This window comes from Salmo salar, chromosome 05 (assembly GCF_965601325.2).
Source record: "Salmo salar chromosome 05, fSalSal1, whole genome shotgun sequence".
Lineage (NCBI taxonomy): Eukaryota > Metazoa > Chordata > Actinopteri > Salmoniformes > Salmonidae > Salmo > Salmo salar.
The window spans coordinates 21,502,723-21,522,904 of NC_138295.1; the positions used below are offsets into that span (position 1 = coordinate 21,502,723).

At 40.2% G+C, this 20,182-nt stretch overlaps 1 protein-coding gene across 4 annotated transcripts; it reads left to right on the top strand.

Moving 5' to 3' along the window:
* The first annotated feature begins 302 nt into the window (after positions 1-302).
* clnk (cytokine-dependent hematopoietic cell linker) lies at positions 303-13,081 on the top strand. 4 transcript variants are annotated; one of them, XM_014199134.3, is made up of 16 exons: positions 303-523; positions 6,985-7,138; positions 8,454-8,506; positions 8,638-8,695; positions 8,820-8,882; positions 9,312-9,346; positions 9,512-9,531; positions 9,647-9,721; positions 10,745-10,766; positions 10,962-10,986; positions 11,071-11,146; positions 11,248-11,273; positions 11,408-11,505; positions 11,695-11,772; positions 12,150-12,317; positions 12,711-13,081. In XM_014199134.3, the coding sequence occupies exons 2-16, from the start codon at positions 7,006-7,008 to the stop codon at positions 12,861-12,863; spliced, it is 1,083 nt and encodes a 360-aa protein (XP_014054609.1). In that variant the 5' UTR covers positions 303-523; positions 6,985-7,005; the 3' UTR covers positions 12,864-13,081. The 4 variants fall into 4 exon arrangements, with proteins under 4 accessions (XP_014054609.1, XP_014054611.1, XP_014054610.1 ...); XM_014199136.3 differs by having other exon boundaries at positions 12,150-12,305; XM_014199135.3 differs by having other exon boundaries at positions 10,748-10,766.
* Positions 13,082-20,182: the final 7,101 nt, after the last annotated feature.

Genomic DNA, 20,182 nt, shown 5'->3' on the forward strand with positions numbered 1-20,182 from the left:
TCCACCACCTCACCCCCCATCACCCCCTTCCACCACCCCCATAATCCCCCGTCCCGTCACCCCCCTCCACCACCTCACCCCCTCCCAGGCTGGGTAACTGAATCTTCTGTATCAGTGACAGGTTCGGAACACGGGGGGGGGGGGGGGGGGGTTCTTGGCACAGGGATGAGGTGCCAGATTGACAGGGAGATGAGGGTGGTGTGTGTCGTGGAGGAGGGAGGAGGTGTAGCTCACAGATCACAGATAAGCATCAGTGAGAATATGAGAGGCCAGATGGTAATCGTTTTAGAGGAAATGAGACTATACCATCGCAAAGGAAACCACAGGAAAGAGGCTGACCTTGTGCACCTGTACTGCTGCTGCAGAGCTTTCGGGTTACACTGCAGACAGACACAGAGACATTGTGGTGTCCTAAAACTGTTCTCATCAAAAACAGGGCCAAAAAGTTCTAAAGTATCCATACTGAGGCCTGGATTGTACTGTGGGTGGACAATGGTGCAATATTTTGCGTTCTACTTATAAGGTAAGCATTTCTGTAACACCTTCCTGGTTTCTCTTTAAGATGGAGACATAAACAATAAAGCCATTTGATTGGAAGATCAGCCTATTTATTCTTGGTACCTTTATGTAAAAAGTTAACCCAGATTTGTATGTGGGTACTTGTATTTATGAGTTAAATTTAAACCTACAATTCCTGCTTACAAACGCTTTTGCAAGACTTTAAACCCGTTCCTACAAGCAGTTCATCTCCGGGCTTGAATATACTATTCTTCATAAATGGGTGCGAGTTGACGCTCCTGAAATAGACGTAGGCACAGATGGAGAGTTAATCTAATGAGAAAAAAGTAAATGTCACAACACCACCCTTGCACTTTGGAGAGCAGATGTTGAAATGTCACGATGCTCAGGCTTAAATTAAGAGCAATACCTGTTAAGAGAAGGCTTCTGCAGGCCATTTATTTTTAACCCACATTACTGGATGTTCTGTGTGATGAGAAATATCATCTGAGAAATATATGAGTGGAGAATAATCCTCCCTGTAGAAAACATGTCTCCCCGGCTTCTGTTTCAGATGGTAAATTGGTTTCACAGATTGTCGATCTAGCCCTGTTATTGGTGCTCCACAGTTACTTTCAATGTGCAATTTTCAAACCATGATACTCAGCTGTGGGCGGCAGCATGATGAGAATACTGCACGTGAAAAGGAATGTAAAAGGGACAAGCACATACCTGAATTTATTTATACCAGTTCAAGTCCACATCCACATCAAACAAGTGGAGAACATGTCTAACTGAAGCTACTTCACCAAAATGTCCGCCTACGAAATATTGGACAGCAGACAGCTCAAATCATCAAAATAGAAGATCAATCAGATAGTCAAATGTCAGGTCAAAAGCAAATAAATCTGTATTTTCAGTTTGACGACAGTTTGACTATAGTGCATTTATGTATGTTTGTGCAGATGTTTGTTCTCTGAGCTGACACTATTGAGGCCAAATCTCTCTAGCCAGACCACAATCGCTTGAAGAAGAAGTGATAAGGCCATGGGTGGTATGCTGTAGCTGATGCTCATTGCTCACCAACACAGGAAGTCATTTTCGGTTGTTGCAAGGCTAAAATTAGCCAAGTAGACTTCTGTGCAATGACATCCGGGTAATACTAAAGGAATGATGGTAATACCACATTGGTGGGTACTAAATGTTACTGGTTATAGAGTGGTAACAAGTCTGTGAAACCCTTATTTGGCTTGTTCTACAATTGTGGCCTAAGCATGTTGACGAGGTAGTTTGTCTTTGAGAGTAAATGCATGGCATCCACTCTCTTCTCTGTTTCTCCTTTCAGCATCTGTCTCAGTTGGTGAACATGCAAAAAGCAACAGCATCAGGAGCCAAAGATAATTGATAGGCTCTAGTCGAAAATAAATGTGAAAACAAAGGGAACAGGCAGGCTTTGAAAACACATGACTCTAAGAGCCTAGTAGCCAAGAACTCCTGAAAGTGTTGCTTTTTTTTTAATGGCTGTGTTTTTCCCTACGTATGCAATTTTCTAGTGGGATTTGGATGTAGCATCTCAATCATCTGTACTATATAAGCAAACATGCTCTGGTTCATCCCTTCATGGGGATTTGGCTGTGACTGATATTTAGTGAGATTCTTTTGGCAATGGTTATGCATACTTTATCCTCTGTTTGGTTGATGATTGATGATAGCACTGTTGGAAGATGCACCACCGGCTATTTCTATATTTTGCTCTTTAAAAAATTATAAGTCACTTGTTTATTGTAACAGCTTCAGAAAAAGCATATTAGCACATGATGAGGAATTATGAGGAACAGATACTGACCTTTTATGAATTACGGGGAGTGAAGATCAAATAAAACACACAAATGTATTTATTTCTGTCCTAATTGATGAACATTCCAGTTACTGTTTTTTTTTATGACCAAATCTCTGCAACTCAAATTTAGGTTGCCCAGTGAAGGTCTAACTCTCAACTAGCTACATCTTTTATTTGTTTGTTTTCTCCCTTGAGGTTAGCGACGAAAGTAAAAAATAAAAAAAAAAGCTGTAATGTAGCAGTCATCTGTTCCCCATTCAATGAACTCCATGTCAGAGTTGATTAGGGTTTATTTCAGTGTGCATGAAGCCAAATTTATTGAGTGATCGCTTGTTGATACCAAACGTGACTGGAAATCTCTGAGCAATGTCATCCTTAACTTTTTTGTTAACTGGAAAGCAAATGCCCTGACATCTACAGTATGAGTCCTATGCAAAATATGCCAGTGAAATGTTTACTGTAAGACCCATAGTTTTTTGTTGTTGTTTGCATACTCCTCTGAGTTGTTTTGCTTATACCTATTTGTATGTGTTAATAAATCATTTTATAAAGCATTTTCAGTGCTTTACTCATGTACTGTATGTGTTATAGTAATTATTACCCCACCGAAAACAAAAAAAAGCAAATATTACAAATGTATATATTTTTTAGATTGTTGAATTATAACATTTAATGGTATAGTGCCTCTTATCTGATCAGACCAGCTCTGTAGCCTTCAGTCGACTGTGTCTGTTGTGATGTACATCTACTAATATCATCTCCATCTGAACATTGCTTAATATCACAATAAATATATATTTGTGTTCTCTGAAACGGTCGTGCCAGCCATTGTGTCACCTATTTTATTCCATCAGGAGCCCCACTTCAAGGTGCTCATGCTAATTTCTTAAACTCTTACATCTAGACGTTCCGCTAGTGGAACACCTGCTCCAATATCCAATGATGGGCGTGGCGCAAATACAAACTCCTCTAAAATCCGAAAACTTCCATTTTTCAAACATATGACTATTTTACAGCATTTTAAAGACAAGACTCTCGTTAATCTAACCACACTGTCCGATTTCAAAAAGGCTTTACAGACAGAAATAATCAGACACCCATTTTTCAAGCTAGCATATAATGTCACAAAAAACAAAACCACAGCTAAATGCAGCACTAACCTTTGATGATCTTCATCAGATGACAATCCTAGGACATTATGTTATACAATGCATGCATGTTTTGTTCAATCAAGTTCATATTTATATCAAAAACCAGCTTTTTTACATTAGCATGTGACGTTCAGAACTAGCATACCCCCCGCAAACATCCGGTGAGTTTACTAAATTACTCACGATAAACGTTCACAAAAAATATAATTATTTTAAGAATTATAGATACAGAACTCCTCTATGCACTCGATATGTCCGATTTTAAAATAGCTTTTCGGTGAAAGCACATTTTGCAATATTCTCAGTAGATAGCCCAGCCATCACGGCTAGCCATTTAGACACCGACCAAGTTTAGCCCTGACCAAACTCCGATTTACTATTACAAAGGTTTGATTACCTTTGTTGTCTTCGTCAGAATGCACTCCCAGGACTGCTACTTCAATAACAAATGTTGGTTTGGTCCAAAATAATCCATCGTTATATCCAAATAGCGGCGTTTTGTTCGTGCGTTCAAGACACTATCTGAAGTGTAAATAAGGGTCACAAGCATGGCGCAATTCGTGACAAAATATTTCTAAATATTCCATTACCGTACTTCGAAGCATGTCAACCGCTGTTTAAAATCTATTTTTATGCCATTTTTCTCGTAAAAAAGCGATAATATTCCGACCGGGAATCTGCGTTTAGGTAAACAGACGAAAGAAAACAAAGCATGGGGTCGATGCGGGCACGCGCCTGAGTCTCACAGTACTGTAACCAGCCACTATCCAAACGCGCTACTTTTTTTCAGCCAGAGCCTGCAAAGCCACGATTCAGCTTTTTGCCGCCTTCTGAGAGCCCATGGGAGCCGTAGGAAGTGTCACGTAACAGCAGAGATCCTCTGTAATGGATAGAGATAATCAAGAAGGGCAAGAAATTGTCAGACAGGGCACTTCCTGCATGGAATCTTCTCAGGTTTTGGCCTGCCAAATGAGTTCTGTTATACTCACAGACACCATTCAAACAGTTTTAGAAACTTTGGAGTGTTTTCTATCCAAAGCTAATAATTATATGCATATTCTAGTTTCTGGGCAGGAGTAATAATCAGATTAAATCGGGTACGTTTTTTATCCGGCTGTGAAAATACTGCCCCCTAGCCATAACAGGTTAACTTGTCAAACCACTTACACACCATAGGGCAGAGAGTATAAAGGTATGGAATGTAAGATGGTATGAAACAAGCATGAAGCCAATGAAAGTCCTCTTTCAAACATAAAGAATACTAAGAGTACGTTCCAAATGGCACCCTATTCCCGCTATAGTGCGGGTGCTATTTGGGACGTACCCACAGTACTTCTGCATGTGGTCAGTGGATGAAAGGTTCCAAGGACGGGCTGTTTTGGAACGTGCAGCCTTGTGTTAAATGCCAAGCTAATTATGTGTTTGGCCTCATTGTTAGCTGAAGAGAGGGACCAGCTATGAGTCTGCAGTGATTATGGTTAGTAATGGCTGACCTGTTGGTTCCACTTCAATGTACCTGGGAGGGGAGGGGGGACAGTTTTAGAGCTTGCAACCCTTCCTGTTATTAGGGCTGTTGTCCAAACACGTTCATTTTACCTCCTCAGCCCTTGCGTAAGCGACTTTCCCTCTGGGGAATCCACGTCGAAACCGGATGCAGTTTGATTGCCATCTTAAGTAGAGGACCAATTCACAAACGTTGCCCCCTCGGCCCTAGATTTAGGTAAAGAACTTTGATCACTAGTGGGGTTGATATGACCCACAATTCAATGCAAACTGTAGTCACGTGTCAAACTCCGGTGGCCGCGAAGTGTAAAATCTAATCAACAAGGCTGTGTTTTTGGCATGTGAGACAAAATTATGACGCAAGCTTGCAAAACAATGTATATAGATGACATTAATTTTAGTGTTGGCAAATGGGAATGACACTCAAATTGGCTTAGTCTAGTACTGAGGAGCCTATAAAACATTCAGTTGAAGTCGTAAGTTTACATACACCTTAGCCAAATACATTTAAACTCAGTTTTTCACAATTCCTGACATTTAATCCTAGTAAAAATCCCCTGTCTTAGGTCAGTTAGGATCACCACTTTATTTTAAGAATGTGAAATGTCAGAATAACAGTAGAGAGAATGATTTATTTCAGCTTTTATTTATTTCATCACATTCCCAGTGGGTCAGAAGTTTACATACACTCAATTAGTATTTGGTAGCATTGCCTTTAAATTGTTTAACTTCGGTCAAACGTTTCAGGTAGCCTTCCACAAGCTTCCCACAATAAGTTTGGTGAATTTTGGCCCATTCCTCCTGACAGAGCTGGTGTAACTGAGTCAGGTTTGTAGGCCTCCTTGCTCGCACACGCTTTTTCAGTTCTGCCCGCAAATATTCTATAGGATTGAGGGAAGGGCTTTGTGAAGGCCACTCCAATACCTTGACTTTGTTGTCCTTAAGCCATTTTGCCACAACTTTGGAAGTATGCTTGGGGTCATTGTCCATTTGGAAGACCCATTTGCGACCAAGCCTTCACAATGAACTTATTGTGGGAAGCTTGTGGAAGGCTACCCGAAACGTTTAACCCAAGTTAAACAATTTAAAGGCAATGCTACCAAATACTAATTGAGTGTATGTAAACTTCTGACCCACTGGGAATGTGATGAAAGAAATCTCTACAATTAATCTGACATTTCACATTCTTAAACTAAAGTGGTGATCCTAACTGACCTAAGACAGGGAATTTTTACTCTGATTAAATGTCAGGAATTGTGAAAAACTGAGTTTAAATGTATTTGGCTGTGAATGTAAACTTCCGACTTCAACTGTAGGTCTTTACTGATAGACCCTCAGTGAGGTACTACATTCAACGACTTTTGAGAGTGAATGTATAGAGTAAATTCCCTTATGCATCTCTTCTCTCCTGTCAGTCAGTCTGTCCCTCTTACCAACTGTCTGTGTGTCTGTCTGTCTAGTACCATTTCATTTCAGACATGTATTTTCAGACGTGTGAGAGATATCACTGTATTGTCGGTCAAGGGCTCTTAAATGTTGTTAATGTCCTTTGCCCTCCAACCCTCCACCACCCACACTGCCAGTTCCACCATCTGTCACATTGTGGCTTGTTTAGCCAAAGTGGGTGAAGTGAGCGTAAAGCATTATTGTGGCATTAATGTGGTGGGCCGCGTGAAGAGGGCATTGTCTCCTTCTGGGTTGCAGCACATTCATGTTAAAACATGGCCCAACACCAGCACTCACACCACAGTAGACTCAGTTACAGTAAATGAATAATGAAGTTTCTGAGACATTGCTGATTAGAGTGCATAGGTTTTACTGATTTCAGGGGAAACATCCTGATGGTACTTTGTGTGTAGCTATTGATGACTCTAATATACACCAGACAAAAACAAACTATTAGGTAACGAGTCACCAGTTTCATGCAGTTTGTGTGAAGTCTACAGTGTGTGCGAATCTCACATTGAAGTAGCTCCTTCTCATTCTCCACAGGAACCTTGGAAGAGAGGCAACATGACCAAACAGAAATATGGTCGCTATAGCAACATGGAGGAGGATGAGTATCATGTCCCTGATAACCATGAAGAAGAGTTCTTGGTGCACATCCTTCCTGCCAGAGCCCCTGGGTCAGACAGAGACTATGCAGGTAAAAACTCTAGTCCCTGACAATCTATTAGATAGAATTATAGCAGGTAAAACGTAGAAAACAGAGAAGTTGCTCTTCCATCTTGTATTAAAGGTATGATTGCCTATCCACACATGACAAATACAAAGTACCTATAATTAACATACTGTATATCTATAATTAAACTTAAAATGTAATATGTAAAAAAAAAAAAAAAAAGTTTTACTTTGCATTGTGTATTTTACGAGACGTTTTAAGACATTCAAGCACAAAGTAGATTTAGACTTGATTAGAAGCTCCATTGTGCCCCAGTCTAATTAGAGGGAAGAAAATAAAGTGTGGTTAAGAACAAGTGTGACATCCAAATCCAATGTGAGACAGAAAGCGGAGCTGTAAGTGAGATCTCATGCTGCTGAGAGAGGCCTCTGTGTGGATCTCTAGAGCCATCTGTAGGCCAATCAAATCCACACTGTGGGAGAGATACAATTATCCTGAAATGAAGGGGGAGAGAATAGCATGAGTTGTGTGAGTAAACTCCTCATGGATTATGGCTGGTCTGTAGTAATACCACAATCAGGGGCCGCAGGGGCACACAGCTGCTCTGTAGTAATACCACAGTCAGGGGCCCTACAGCTTCTCTGTAGTAATACCACAGGGGCCCCACAGCTGCTATATTGTAATACCACAGTCAGGGGCCCCACAGCTGCTATATTGTAATATTACAGTCTGGGGCCCCACATATGCTCTGTAGTAATACCACAGGGGCCCCACAGCTGCTATATTGTAATACCACAGTCAGGGACCCCACAGCTGCTCTGTAGTAATACCACAGTCAGGGGCCCACAGCTGCTCTGTAGTAATATGACAGTCAGGGGCCCCACAGCTGCTCTGTAGTAATATGACAGTCAGGAGCCCCACAGCTGCTCTGTAGTAATATGACAGTCAGGGGCCCCACAGCTGCTCTGTAGTAATATGACAGTCAGGAGCCCCACAGCTGCTCTGTAGTAATATGACAGTCAGGAGCCCCACAGCTGCTCTGTAGTAATATGACAGTCAGGAGCCCACAGCCGCTCTGTAGTAATATGACAGTCAGGAGCCCCACAGCTGCTCTGTAGTAATATGACAGTCAGGAGCCCCACAGCTGCTCTGTAGTAATATGACAGTCAGGGGCCCCACAGCTGCTCTACTTTTGGCTGTGTTACTATGGATACAGTAAGATGTTTTTTGTTGTGTAGGTGGAATAATACTCTATATTTCCATCTACTGGAACAACTTGCAATTGCCACGTCAACCAAAACTATTGAGATTAATAATAATTATATTCTTTCTTTTAAAGATAGGGACATTTCCAGATCCTCCTACGCTCAGAGTATCAGCTCCACTTCAAGTGTACGTGATTTTCCTCAGTTCTTCTTTTACATCACACAATTTGCCAGTTTACATCCAATCAACCGTGAGTTTAAAACCCATTATTCAAACATGATATTCATGTTTATTGCCATGTTTTGTCTTTCTTGTAGGGCAGCCCTATCATACCCCCACGGCATCCCATAAGAGGCCTCCCTTGTACTTCTCCAGGTAACTGAAACCCAAACAATTACTGATTGAAGCACATATAAGAGTTGGTAGAGAGTTCCAATACAGACACTCCTTGGTCATGTTTCAAGTTTGGTCAAAGGATCCATGGCATTGTTTTGAATAGGAAATACCGGACCTTCTGTCAACCGCCAACTGAAGCCCGGAAAACCAAGGAGGAACCAGTTAGGTAATAATCACCATACAGGAGTTGTCATTTTATCTTTATTTAACTAGGCAAGTCAGTTAAGAACAAATTCTTATTTACAATGACGGCCTACCCCAGCCAAACCCAGATGACGCTGGGCCAATTGTGCACCGCCCTATGGGACTCCCAATCACGGTGGGATGTGATTCAGCCTGGATTCAAACCAGAGACTGTAGTGACACCTCTAGCACTGAGATGCAGTGCCTTAGACCGCTGCGCCACTCGGGAGCACATCAGTAATCATTGGTGATAATAATGTCATCCATTAATATCAGTTTTGACTGGGGTAATTGATAATAATCGGTGCATACAGAAAATGACTGCACGTATTCCAATTCATAAACATGATGATGTCAAGATGGTGATGTAGCACAGCAAAGGTAATCCAGGTCAAGAGCTGTTCTTTTACAGATGAGAGAGCACAAGTCATGGAGCCTACACAACAGGTAAATGTTTTACAGTTAAAAAAGAATACTATTCAGCATTTCAAACAAAAGCTCTGGGAAAGACCAAGAGGCTGACACTTAAGATTTACAAACAACATTTTTTTCCCAAACTGGAAACAAGTGCCAAATTTAAAATATATTCCTCTTGATATTCCTCTTTTCCAGAACATGCTACTCCCACCAAGGTAATAGTCCCTCTAATCTCTTTATACATTTCATGACATTGGTATCAGTATTATGTTTCTAAGTCCAGTATGTTCATTTTGAAACCTTTGAGACTTTAATACTGTTTGGTTCCAGGTCCCCACCATCCTTACCTAAGGACCTAATGAACAAGCTGTCTGGGCTGGACCTCCAGAGGCCCTGCAGGAGAGAGTGAGTTATTGTCCATCTACCTAACAGCATAGGGACATTAAGGGGACACTAATGCAATGTTATATGGAGTATTATTAGATTCAAAAGGCACTCGCACATCTGAGCAATCTTGTTACAGGTGCATGGCAACAGTTCTTGATAGTATCACTGATATTTAATAAGCTTACGTATCGGCCTAACGGCCTTCGTCAGAGCTTTTGTGAATTTTCTGAAAACAGCACCTCTATGTAGACCTAGCCCCACCCACATCCGTTCCACGTATGGAAAGGAGTTGGAGGCAAAGGAAAAAGAAATAAGTGCTACCAAACATAACAATATGCATTTCACAAATATTACAAAAGTGTATAGACAAGACGCACCGAACACGTCCATAAAATCACAACGAGGACATAGCAAGTTTTCATTAATCATTGGGTACATCATACGAAAAAACAAAGTAATCTTAAATAGGAACATATTTTAAATTCACAACATAACATACATAGGCATTTCATCATTAAGTCCTTAAGGAAATAATGTCTGGAGGGTGAAAATCCAAAAACATTCTCTTTTGCTCAGAGTATTATTAACATCACCTCCCCTGTCTGATATCTTGACTTTCTCTATACCACTTCTTTTTTTTTTTATGGACGTGTTCGGTGCGTCTTGTCTATACACTTTTGTAATATTTGTGAAATGCATATTGTTATGTTTGGTAGCACTTATTTCTTTTTCCTTTGCCTCCAACTCCTTTCCATACGTGGAACGGATGTGGGTGGGGCTAGGTCTACATAGAGGTGCTGTTTTCAGAAAATTCACAAAAGCTCTGACGAAGGCCGTTAGGCCGATACGTAAGCTTATTAAATATCAGTGATACTATCAAGAACAGTGTGCGGTTTCCCTTTTCCTTCATATGGAGTATTAGTGCCACCTGTTGATTGAATGTGATTCCACCATGACCCATCTCAGAAAGTACGTTCACCTATAGTTATATTTCCAATGGAAAGAGAATTGTAAAATGGGTCTGTCTCTTTTCCCCTCCAGCAGACAGAGAAGACAACAAAATGTAAGAGGTTAAATCACATATTGTATGCCTAATTTTGGCTAAATGTCTATCTTTGGGTGAATCTATCTACATGGATGCAGTGTTAGCAGTCCATAAAATGTTCTTGCTAAAACTGAGTAACACGTAAATGAATAGCTACTAAGGACGTTTGCTTCACATTCATCACATATAACGTATGCTTCATATTAATTATAGGTGGACTGCAATACACCCTCAATTAGTGAGTACTATTTAAATTCCATATTAAAGAAACCAAACATTCTAAGGTTGTAATAATAATAATAGAAATGTTAACATATTTTAGGTAATTGTTTAAGGAGAGAGCAAACTATCCAAAGATATTCACTGGATCTTGAATCTCATCTCAACACAGACATAAGGTACATGGGAGGAATTATTGTGAAGTTCTTTAAAACCACTACAATAGTTCATTAGTATTTTTCTATGTTTATGATAACACATTGTTTGATTCTTGAATCAGGTCACAACAAAGGCACAATACCCCAGGTAAATAAGACCTTGCCATCTCAACATTTTGTATAGTTTCATTGCATTGATCTCCAATTTACCAATAGAAAATAAACTACTATGTCGAGTATGATGAATGCAATTGAAAGCCTGTCTTATTTTATGCCATGTAGAAGAGTCGTCAGTGAAGCGCCAACAACACCATGAGTGGCCTCAAACCAAAGATGACGTGGAGCAGCATGACTTTGTCCCCAAGGAAAGACCTTGTCAGGTATGCTGCCTGAATACACCAGGCACATCTCCAAATGGGTGATATCCACCAAACCAAACAGGACAATGATGTGCTTGAAGATTACTTGGAAGTAATGAAAGAACCACAACACTGACAGAAAATGCCAATGTACTGTAGCTTACATGATTGGCACATTTATGAAATTACAATATGCTTTATTTTTTCCAGACGTACAATGAACAAGACTGGTACATAGGAGCTTGTGATCGAGCAGAGGCTGAACATGCCTTACACCTGGTGAATAAGGTTTGTAATGTGAGGTGTTATTTAAGTAATGAGGCCCGAGGGGGTGTGGTATATGGCTTATATACCATGGCTGTCAGCCAGTCAGCATTCAGGGCTTGAACCACCCAGTTTATAATATGAAATAATCTTAATGAATGGAAATGCAAAGAGCTAGAACAGTCCCAACAGCAGAGTTTCTTTAAGTATTAATGGATGTTATCCTAGTGAGCACTGTATATTTTAATGTACAGTAGTAATTAAGTAATATTAATGATACAATCTATATAAAATGATTACGTACTGCTTATGAATGTGTTATGTATGGGTTGTAACTCTGTTATGAAGTCCTTGTATATGTACTCTTTAAATAAAGGGTTACCCAAATGTCTCCCTAACAGGATGGGGCATTTTTGGTGCGGAATTGCTCAAGGAACACGAAGAGCGAACCCTTTGTCTTAGCAGTGTTTCATGACAAGAGAGTTTTCAACGTTAAAATTCGGTTCATTGACAGCACCTCCAAGTATGTCCTTGGGACTGGGGAAAGTGCCAATGATGTGAGTAGACAAGTAAGAAAGAGTACTTTACTTTAGTAGACTTTACTTTAATTTTACTTGAGTAGATTTTACTTTACTGTAACGCAGAGATCCGCCATGGCTGAAACAGCGCCACTGGCCGCCCCAGGCAGCTTTGTTATTGTTTTTGTTTTGAGGAAATGAGCCTCCAGCATCACAGTAAAAACAAACATGGTAGTAGGCCTATGTACCCTGCTGTTCTACCGCACTTGCAATGAACAAAAACTGTGTTCGTTGTTTTAAAGTAACATCTTTGTTGTTGTAATACTGCAAACGGACGTGGCAGTTTCACCAATATGGATTGTTGCTTTAAGTATCACTCTATCACACTTTAAGTATCAAGCTTATCCTTGCATGGCTTTCATTAATGCTTTATTTTCTCCCTAGATGTTTGATTCTGTGGCAGACATCGTCAGATTCCACTCCATATTCCCTGTAGTCCTGATCAATGGGAGGAACCAATTAGCTAACAGATATCAGGGGAACTGTGTGTTGACATACCCAATCACAAAAGAGGTTGTCAAACAACTGTTGGAATGAAAGGCCTACTGTGCCCAAGCAATAACTATCACATTTTGTCTGAGTTGATCCACTAGATTTGTCTGTATTTATCTGTTTTGTAACGTGCTATATTTTATTATAAATTGTCACATTTCGCTCTCTACTCTGTACATAGACTCACCATTGTCTTGCATCTGAGTACATGTACTGTATAGACATTATGTAAACTTGCCTAAATAAAAGGTTTTAAGGAAGCATTGAGACTGACTTAGAAATCATTTTTTATGTTGCAAAAGTAGAACAGATAATTCAAGTATAAATAAAGGAGTCACTGCTAATACAGACCAGGAAGGCAATTTCTCTGTGTCACACTTCTGTGTGAAGAACAAATCAGTAGATATCTAACAAAGATTTATGCATGAATACCAACAAGTCCATGTCTAATGTGTATTCATGTGATATTTGAGTGACTAAAATTAAAACAATATCTATGGCCTGAAAAACCAAAATAAAGAAACCGTTAGCTGACATTGACTAGTTCATGTGGACATTTCTGACAAGTTATAAATAGCTCTGTAAGTAATGCAATGACTAACATGACGAGAGGAACTGATAATGCACTACCCAATTTTGAAATTGCACCTTGTGCATTCTACAATTACAACTTTCAAGAGTACATTTAACTGAGTTCCGGCTTTAAACGTGTATATATATAAACATGTTTTGGGGCTAGGGGCACGCCCCAGTGTTTGGGAAACACTGGTCTACTTGGCCACAGTCATGTAAGAATAAAATGAATATCCTGATTGGCTGCATCACTAGGACTAAGAGTCCTAGTGACTTAGAATTTGACGTGCTCGCTCAAACACAAAGATGAGTTTAGAGATGAACTACTCCGTGATTCTACTGGTTCTCACTGGAGCAGTTTACACCTCAGCACAATTCTAAATATTATTCTACATTTCATTATCTTTGGTCATTCTACTGTTAATGTCCAGAGGGGTATAACCAAATCCCAGAATTCTTCAGAGTTCTGCACATGTGAGCATAAAATGGTGCACAGTGGAATTAGAGTTTCCTAATGAGAACGTACTATAGAGCAGTGTTTCCCAAACTCAGTCCTCGGGTGCATGTTTTGGTTTTTGCCCGAGCACTACACAGCTGATTCAAATAATCTAAGCTTGATGATAAGTTGATTATTTGAAACCAGCTGTGTGGTGCTAGGAGGAAGAAAAACATGCACCGGGGGCATTATAAAAAAGCATTATAAAGCATTCAAAAGCTTGCCTTGACTGACAGTTCTAAGCACCAGTAGACTAGCTAGCTATGTAAACAACACCCTGCGCACATTTGATTATGGTTAAGGCTTATGTAAGGGCTCTATTCAATCCGCTGCAGATGTCGGCTCAATTGGAAATGACCTTTACATTTCTAGCATTCTATATGTTACACCAGCGATACAGATTGAATAGAGCCCTACATTTGGTAAGATAATAAGATGTTACCGTCTGTGTATTTAAATGAGCGGCTTAAATGTGACTATCCCACAATAAGCCAATAGTATTTGAGAGCAGAGAGTTGTGAACAGGCGCACACTTTATTGAGGCAGGAGAAAACAGCAGACGGACGCAACTGCGTCAAAACCTCCAGCCACAACAACAAAAGTGCAGAGCGCTAAACACAGTCACAAAAGCTAATGATACCAAATAAACATACTATGAGCAATAACACGGATCATTAAACACCAGCCTGGCGCGTAACCTCAAACACGTGACACGAAACAATTCCACACAAAGACATGGGGGGCAACAGAGGAATAAATACATGCAGTGTGATTGGGAAAGTAAACCAGGTGTGCTGGGAACAAGACAAACATATGGAACAATGAAAAATGGAGCAGCGATGGCTAGAAAGCCGGTGACGTCGACCACCGAACGTCGCCCGAACAAGGAGAGGAGCCGACTTCAGCGGAAGTCGTGACAATAACGCTCAGGAAGGAGATGCATTCTTTCTCCTAGAGATGAACGTACTTTGGTGCGAAAAGTGCAAATCAATCCCAGAACAACAGCAAAGGACCTTGTGAAGATGCTGGAGGAAACGGGTACAAAAGTATCTATATCCACAGTAAAACGAGTCCTATATCGACATAACCTGAAAGGCAGCTCAGCAAGGAAGAAGCCACTGCTCCAAAACCGGCCAAAAAAAGCCAGACTACGGTTTGCAACTGCACATGGGGACAAAGATAGTACTTTTTTGGAGACATGTCCTCTGGTCTGATGAAACAAAAATAGGCCATAATAACCATTATGTTTGGAGGAAAAAGGGGGAGGCGTGCAAGCCGAAGAACACAATCCCAACCATGAAACACGGGGGTGGCAGTATCATGTTGTGGGGGTGCTTTGCTGCAGGAGGGACTGGTGCACAAGTAGATGGCATCGTGAGGTAGGAAAATTATGTCGATATATTGAAGCAACATCTCAAGACATCAATCAGGAACTTACAGCTTGGTCACAAATGGGTCTTCCAAATGGACAATGACCCCAAGCATACTTCCAAAGTTGTGGCAAAATGGCTTAAGGACATCAAAGTCAAGGTATTGGAGTGGCCTTCACAAAGCCCTGACCTCATCCTATAGAAAATGTGTGGGCAGAACTGAAAAAGTGTGTGCGAGCAAGGAGGCCTACAAACCTAACTCAGTTACACCAGCTCTGTCAGGAGGAATGGGCCAAAATTCACCCAACTTATTGTGGGATGCTTGTGGAAGGCTACCCGAAATGTTTGACCAAAGTTAAACGATTTAAAGGCAATGCTACCAAATACTAAATGAGTGTATGTAAACTTCTGACCCACTGGGAATGTGATTTGTAAGTCGCTCTGGATAAGAGCGTCTGCTAAATGACTTAAATGTAAAAAAAAATTAAATGTGATGAAAGAAATAAAAGCTGAAATAAATCATTCTCTACTGTTATTGTCAGAGGCGTCGATGAACGTTGACCAAAATGCAGCGGGTATAGTGCTCATCTTTCTTCTTTATTTAGAAAGAACACTCAAAACAAAATAAACAGACGGCGAAACAGTTCCATAAGGCACACAGGCTATACAGAAAACAACCACCCACACAAACACAGGAAAAACAGGCTGCCTAAGTATGGCTTCCAATCAAAGACAACGAAAGACACCTGCCTCTGATTGGAAGCCATACTTGGCCACACATAGAAAAAGAAACATAGAAATAGAAAACTAGAGCCAAAATCCCCTAGAACCAAAAAACCCCAAAACACACAAAACAAACACCCCCTGCCACGCCCTGACCATACTACAATTACAAATTACCCCTTTACTGGTCAGGACGTGACAGTTATTCTGACATTTCACAATCTTAAAATAAAGTGGTGATCCTAACTGACCTAAGACAGGGAATTTTTATTAGGATTAAATGTCAGGAATTGTGAAAAACTGAGTTTAAATGTATTTGGCTAAGGTGTATGTAAACTTCCAACTTCAACTGTAGGTCTTTCACTATAGCAGTCATTTTGAGTGCAGGTTGTGGGTGATAAAATGGTCTAATTGTTGGAAATTCTGTCTCTGGTTGGATTCAAATAAGAAGAAGTAAATCACTTCATAAATCAGTGTATTGTGACTTGCAGGTCTGATCTGGCCCATGAGACAGGATTTTCAGACCACAATGTCGAGGATAACTAGGCAAAACTAAAGACCTTATGAAATGTATAATGTGGTCAAAAAGGGGTTCACCTTTAATTGATAAAACACATTCACTAAGGGAGTCAGTAAACATTTCAGTATTAGAAGTTCTTGAACACATCAACCTTAACTATGCCACTAACAAACACAGTCATGGGTGGGTATCACTCATATTCACTTTAAAGGCATACTGGGAAATATACAGATACGGCTTTACATGAACCCTACAGTGTTAAAACAACGTTTTAATTTGTGTAAATAGTGTTTTAGCAAATAAATATGTTCTGGTGTTTACAATCTAAACTCTGTGTATTTTGTATTGAAATTATAAATACCTTGAAGTGTTTAAAGTGTTACAGAAAAGTTTTTAGTTATGTGTTCAGTTATGTTAACACCTGGATTTACAGTGTGCAATAGTTGTTAATCACAGGTTTCGTGATTTCTAGTTTCCAGGAAGATTTGTTTTATTATGGTATGTGTGTGTGACAGGTCAAATGTGTTCTTTAAATCAAGTACTTGTAACGCCCTGGCCATAGAGAGGTTTTTTTTTGTTCTTTATTTTAGTTAGGCCAGGGTGTTACATTGGGTTACGTTCTATGTTCCTTTTTCTATGTTTTGGTATTTCTTTGTTTTGGGCCGTGTGTGTGTGGCTCCCAATCAGGCACAGCTGAAGCTCGTTGTTGCTGATTGGGAGTCACACATAAGGAGCATGTTTTTCCTTTGGGTTTTGTGGGTAATTGTTTCTGTTTTGAGGATTTTCCTAACAGGACTGTTTGCTGTCGTTTTTGTTCATTTTGTAGTGTTCTCTTGTTTTTTTTTATTAAAATTCTAATGATGAACACATCCTCTGCTGCACCTTGGTTCTCTCTACCAGACAGATGTTACAGTACTGTGTTTTTTAATGACTTTGAAATCACAAAACATTCCCACCAGCTCTCTTAAACTTGCTAACATTAGCCAGTGAGAAAGTAGAGTGTTAAGGGCCTAGGAGGGTAAGCACTTTGAGATGTCTTTCTGTTATGAAAAGCAGCCATAGAAGTTTAATAAATCATCATTAGGGAGATTTCAGGGTAGCGCATGACAACAAAGTGCTTATTTTTGCAGTTTATTTTTCTTTCATCAGGTGAAGGAACCCATTTACATTATGTTTCTACAGTGATACCTTCATTATTACATTGTAAAGATACATTTTTACTTCAGCTATTTGTAACATGCAATAAAGTCTCTTAGACGCAGTGAATACAGGGATAAGGTATTTGGTACCTAATTTCAAGTGTGGCCATCCTGCCCTTGGCCAACAGCTCCTTGACATTGTCAGCTAAATTTAACCGTGTTAATCAGTTTTAGAGAAGTCAAAAAAACGGTGTATTGTATGTAATGCTGTGATGGTTATATAGCCTGTAATACAAAGTTGCAAAATAAAAGCCTGGAAACATATGACTCTGTTATTAAACACCTTCAAAAAGAGTGGTTTAGTGCCATTTTGCCACTACCTTACCGGTATCTCTATTTCCTCATTCCCATTCTTTCATCAATGTCATTGTTATGCCCAAGCACTGTTCAAACTTTTTTTTATTGTGAACTGCTCTGACAGACCAGCTTGACCAGCATCTTACCAGCATGGACCAGTTTGAAATGTATGCTGGTCTATGCTGGGGGGAGGAGGTTTCAGCAGGGAACGATCAGCTCCTAGAGAGATATTATTACCCATGGCTGCAAATATTGAGGCTGCTTATTCTAATGCTTACTCTATACTGCACTACATCAAGATTTGGCACATCATTGCTCATGTTAGGCTACACATCATGAAATATATTAAGGCAAAAATTGGACAGTAGACAAATAGCAAAATAAAACTAAATTGAATTATATATAGGCATATACTGTAGTTAGACCATTTATATTTTAATGCAGTCATCTTCATTTTTATTTGAAGCATCTTTTTTTGTAAGGCAATTTTGTATTTGTAGTAAACTTAATTTTGATGTTATTGTGGTCAAAGAGATGGATAAACAGTGAATCTATGTCTAATGGAGATCTGTGTATAAAGTGACACTGGAGGGCAAAAAAAGCATCTAACGACACACTTACAGTGAGGGAAAAAAGTATTTGATCCCCTGCTGATTTTGTACGTTTGCCCACTGACAAAGAAATTATCAGTCTATAATTTCAATGGTAGGTTTATTTGAACTGTCACGGTTGTTGTAGGAATGAGCAGACCAAAGTGCAGCGTGTGTGTCATTCCACATTTTATTTACACTGTGAAACTATGCAATACATAAATAAACTGAATGACAAAAAACAACAAACCGTGACGCAGAGGTGAAACATACAATACTCAAAATTAATCTCCCACAAACCCAGGTGGGACAAACACCAACTTAAATATGACCTCCAATTAGAGACAACGATGACCAGCTGCCTATAATTGGAGATCATCCCAAACAAAGCCCAACATAGAAATACAAAACTAGAACAACCCAACATAGAAAATCTAACCTAGAAAAAAAACCTGTCACGCCCTGACCTACGCTACCATAGAAAATAACAGCTTTCTATGGTCAGGACGTGACATGAACAGTGAGAGACAGAATAACAACAAAAAAATCCAGAAAAACGCATGTCAAAAAATGTTATAAATTGATTTGCATTTTAATGAGGGACATAAGTATTTGACCCTCTCTCAATCAGAAAGATTTCTGGCTCCCAGGTGTCTTTTATACAGGTAACGAGCTGAGATTAGGAGCACACTCTTAAAGGGAGTGCTCCTAATCTGAGTTTGTTACCTGTCCACAGAAGCAATCAATCAGATTTCAAACTCTCCACCATGACCAAGACCGAAGAGCTCTCCAAGGATGTTAGGGACAAGATTGTAGACCTACACAAGGCTGGAATGGGCTACAAGACCATTGCCAAGTAGCTTGGTGAGAAGGTGACAACAGTTTGTGTGATTATTCGCAAATGGAAGAAACACAAAAGAACTGTCAATATCCCTCGGCCTGGGGCTCCATGCAAGATCTCACCTCATGGAGTTGCAATGATCATGAGAACGGTGAGGAATCAGCCCAGAACTACACGGGAGGATCTTGTCAATGATCTCAAGGCAGCTGGGACCATAGTCACCAAGAAAACAATTGGTAACACACTACGCCGTGAAGGACTGAAATACTGCAGCGCCCGCAAGGTCCCCCTGCTCAAGAAAGCACATATACATGTCCGTCTGAAGTTTGCCAATGAACATCTGAATGATTCAGAGGACAACTGGGTGAAAGCGTTGTGGTCAGATGAGACCAAAATGGAGCTCTTTGGCATCAACTCAACTCGCCGTGTTTGGAGGAGGAGGAATGCTGCCTATGACCCCAAGAACACCATCCCCACGGTCAAACATGGAGGTAGAAACATTATGCTTTGGGGGTGTTTTTCTGCTAAGGGGACAGGACAACTTCACCGCATCAAAGGGACGATGGACGGGGTCATGTACCATCAAATCTTGGGTGAGAACCTCCTTCCCTCAGCCAGGGCATTGACAATGGGTCGTGGATGGGTATTCCAGCATGACAATGACCCAAAACACACGGCCAAGGCAACAAAGGAGTGGCTCAAGAAGAAGCACATTAAGGTCCTGGAGTGGCCTAGCCAGTCTCCAGACCTTAATC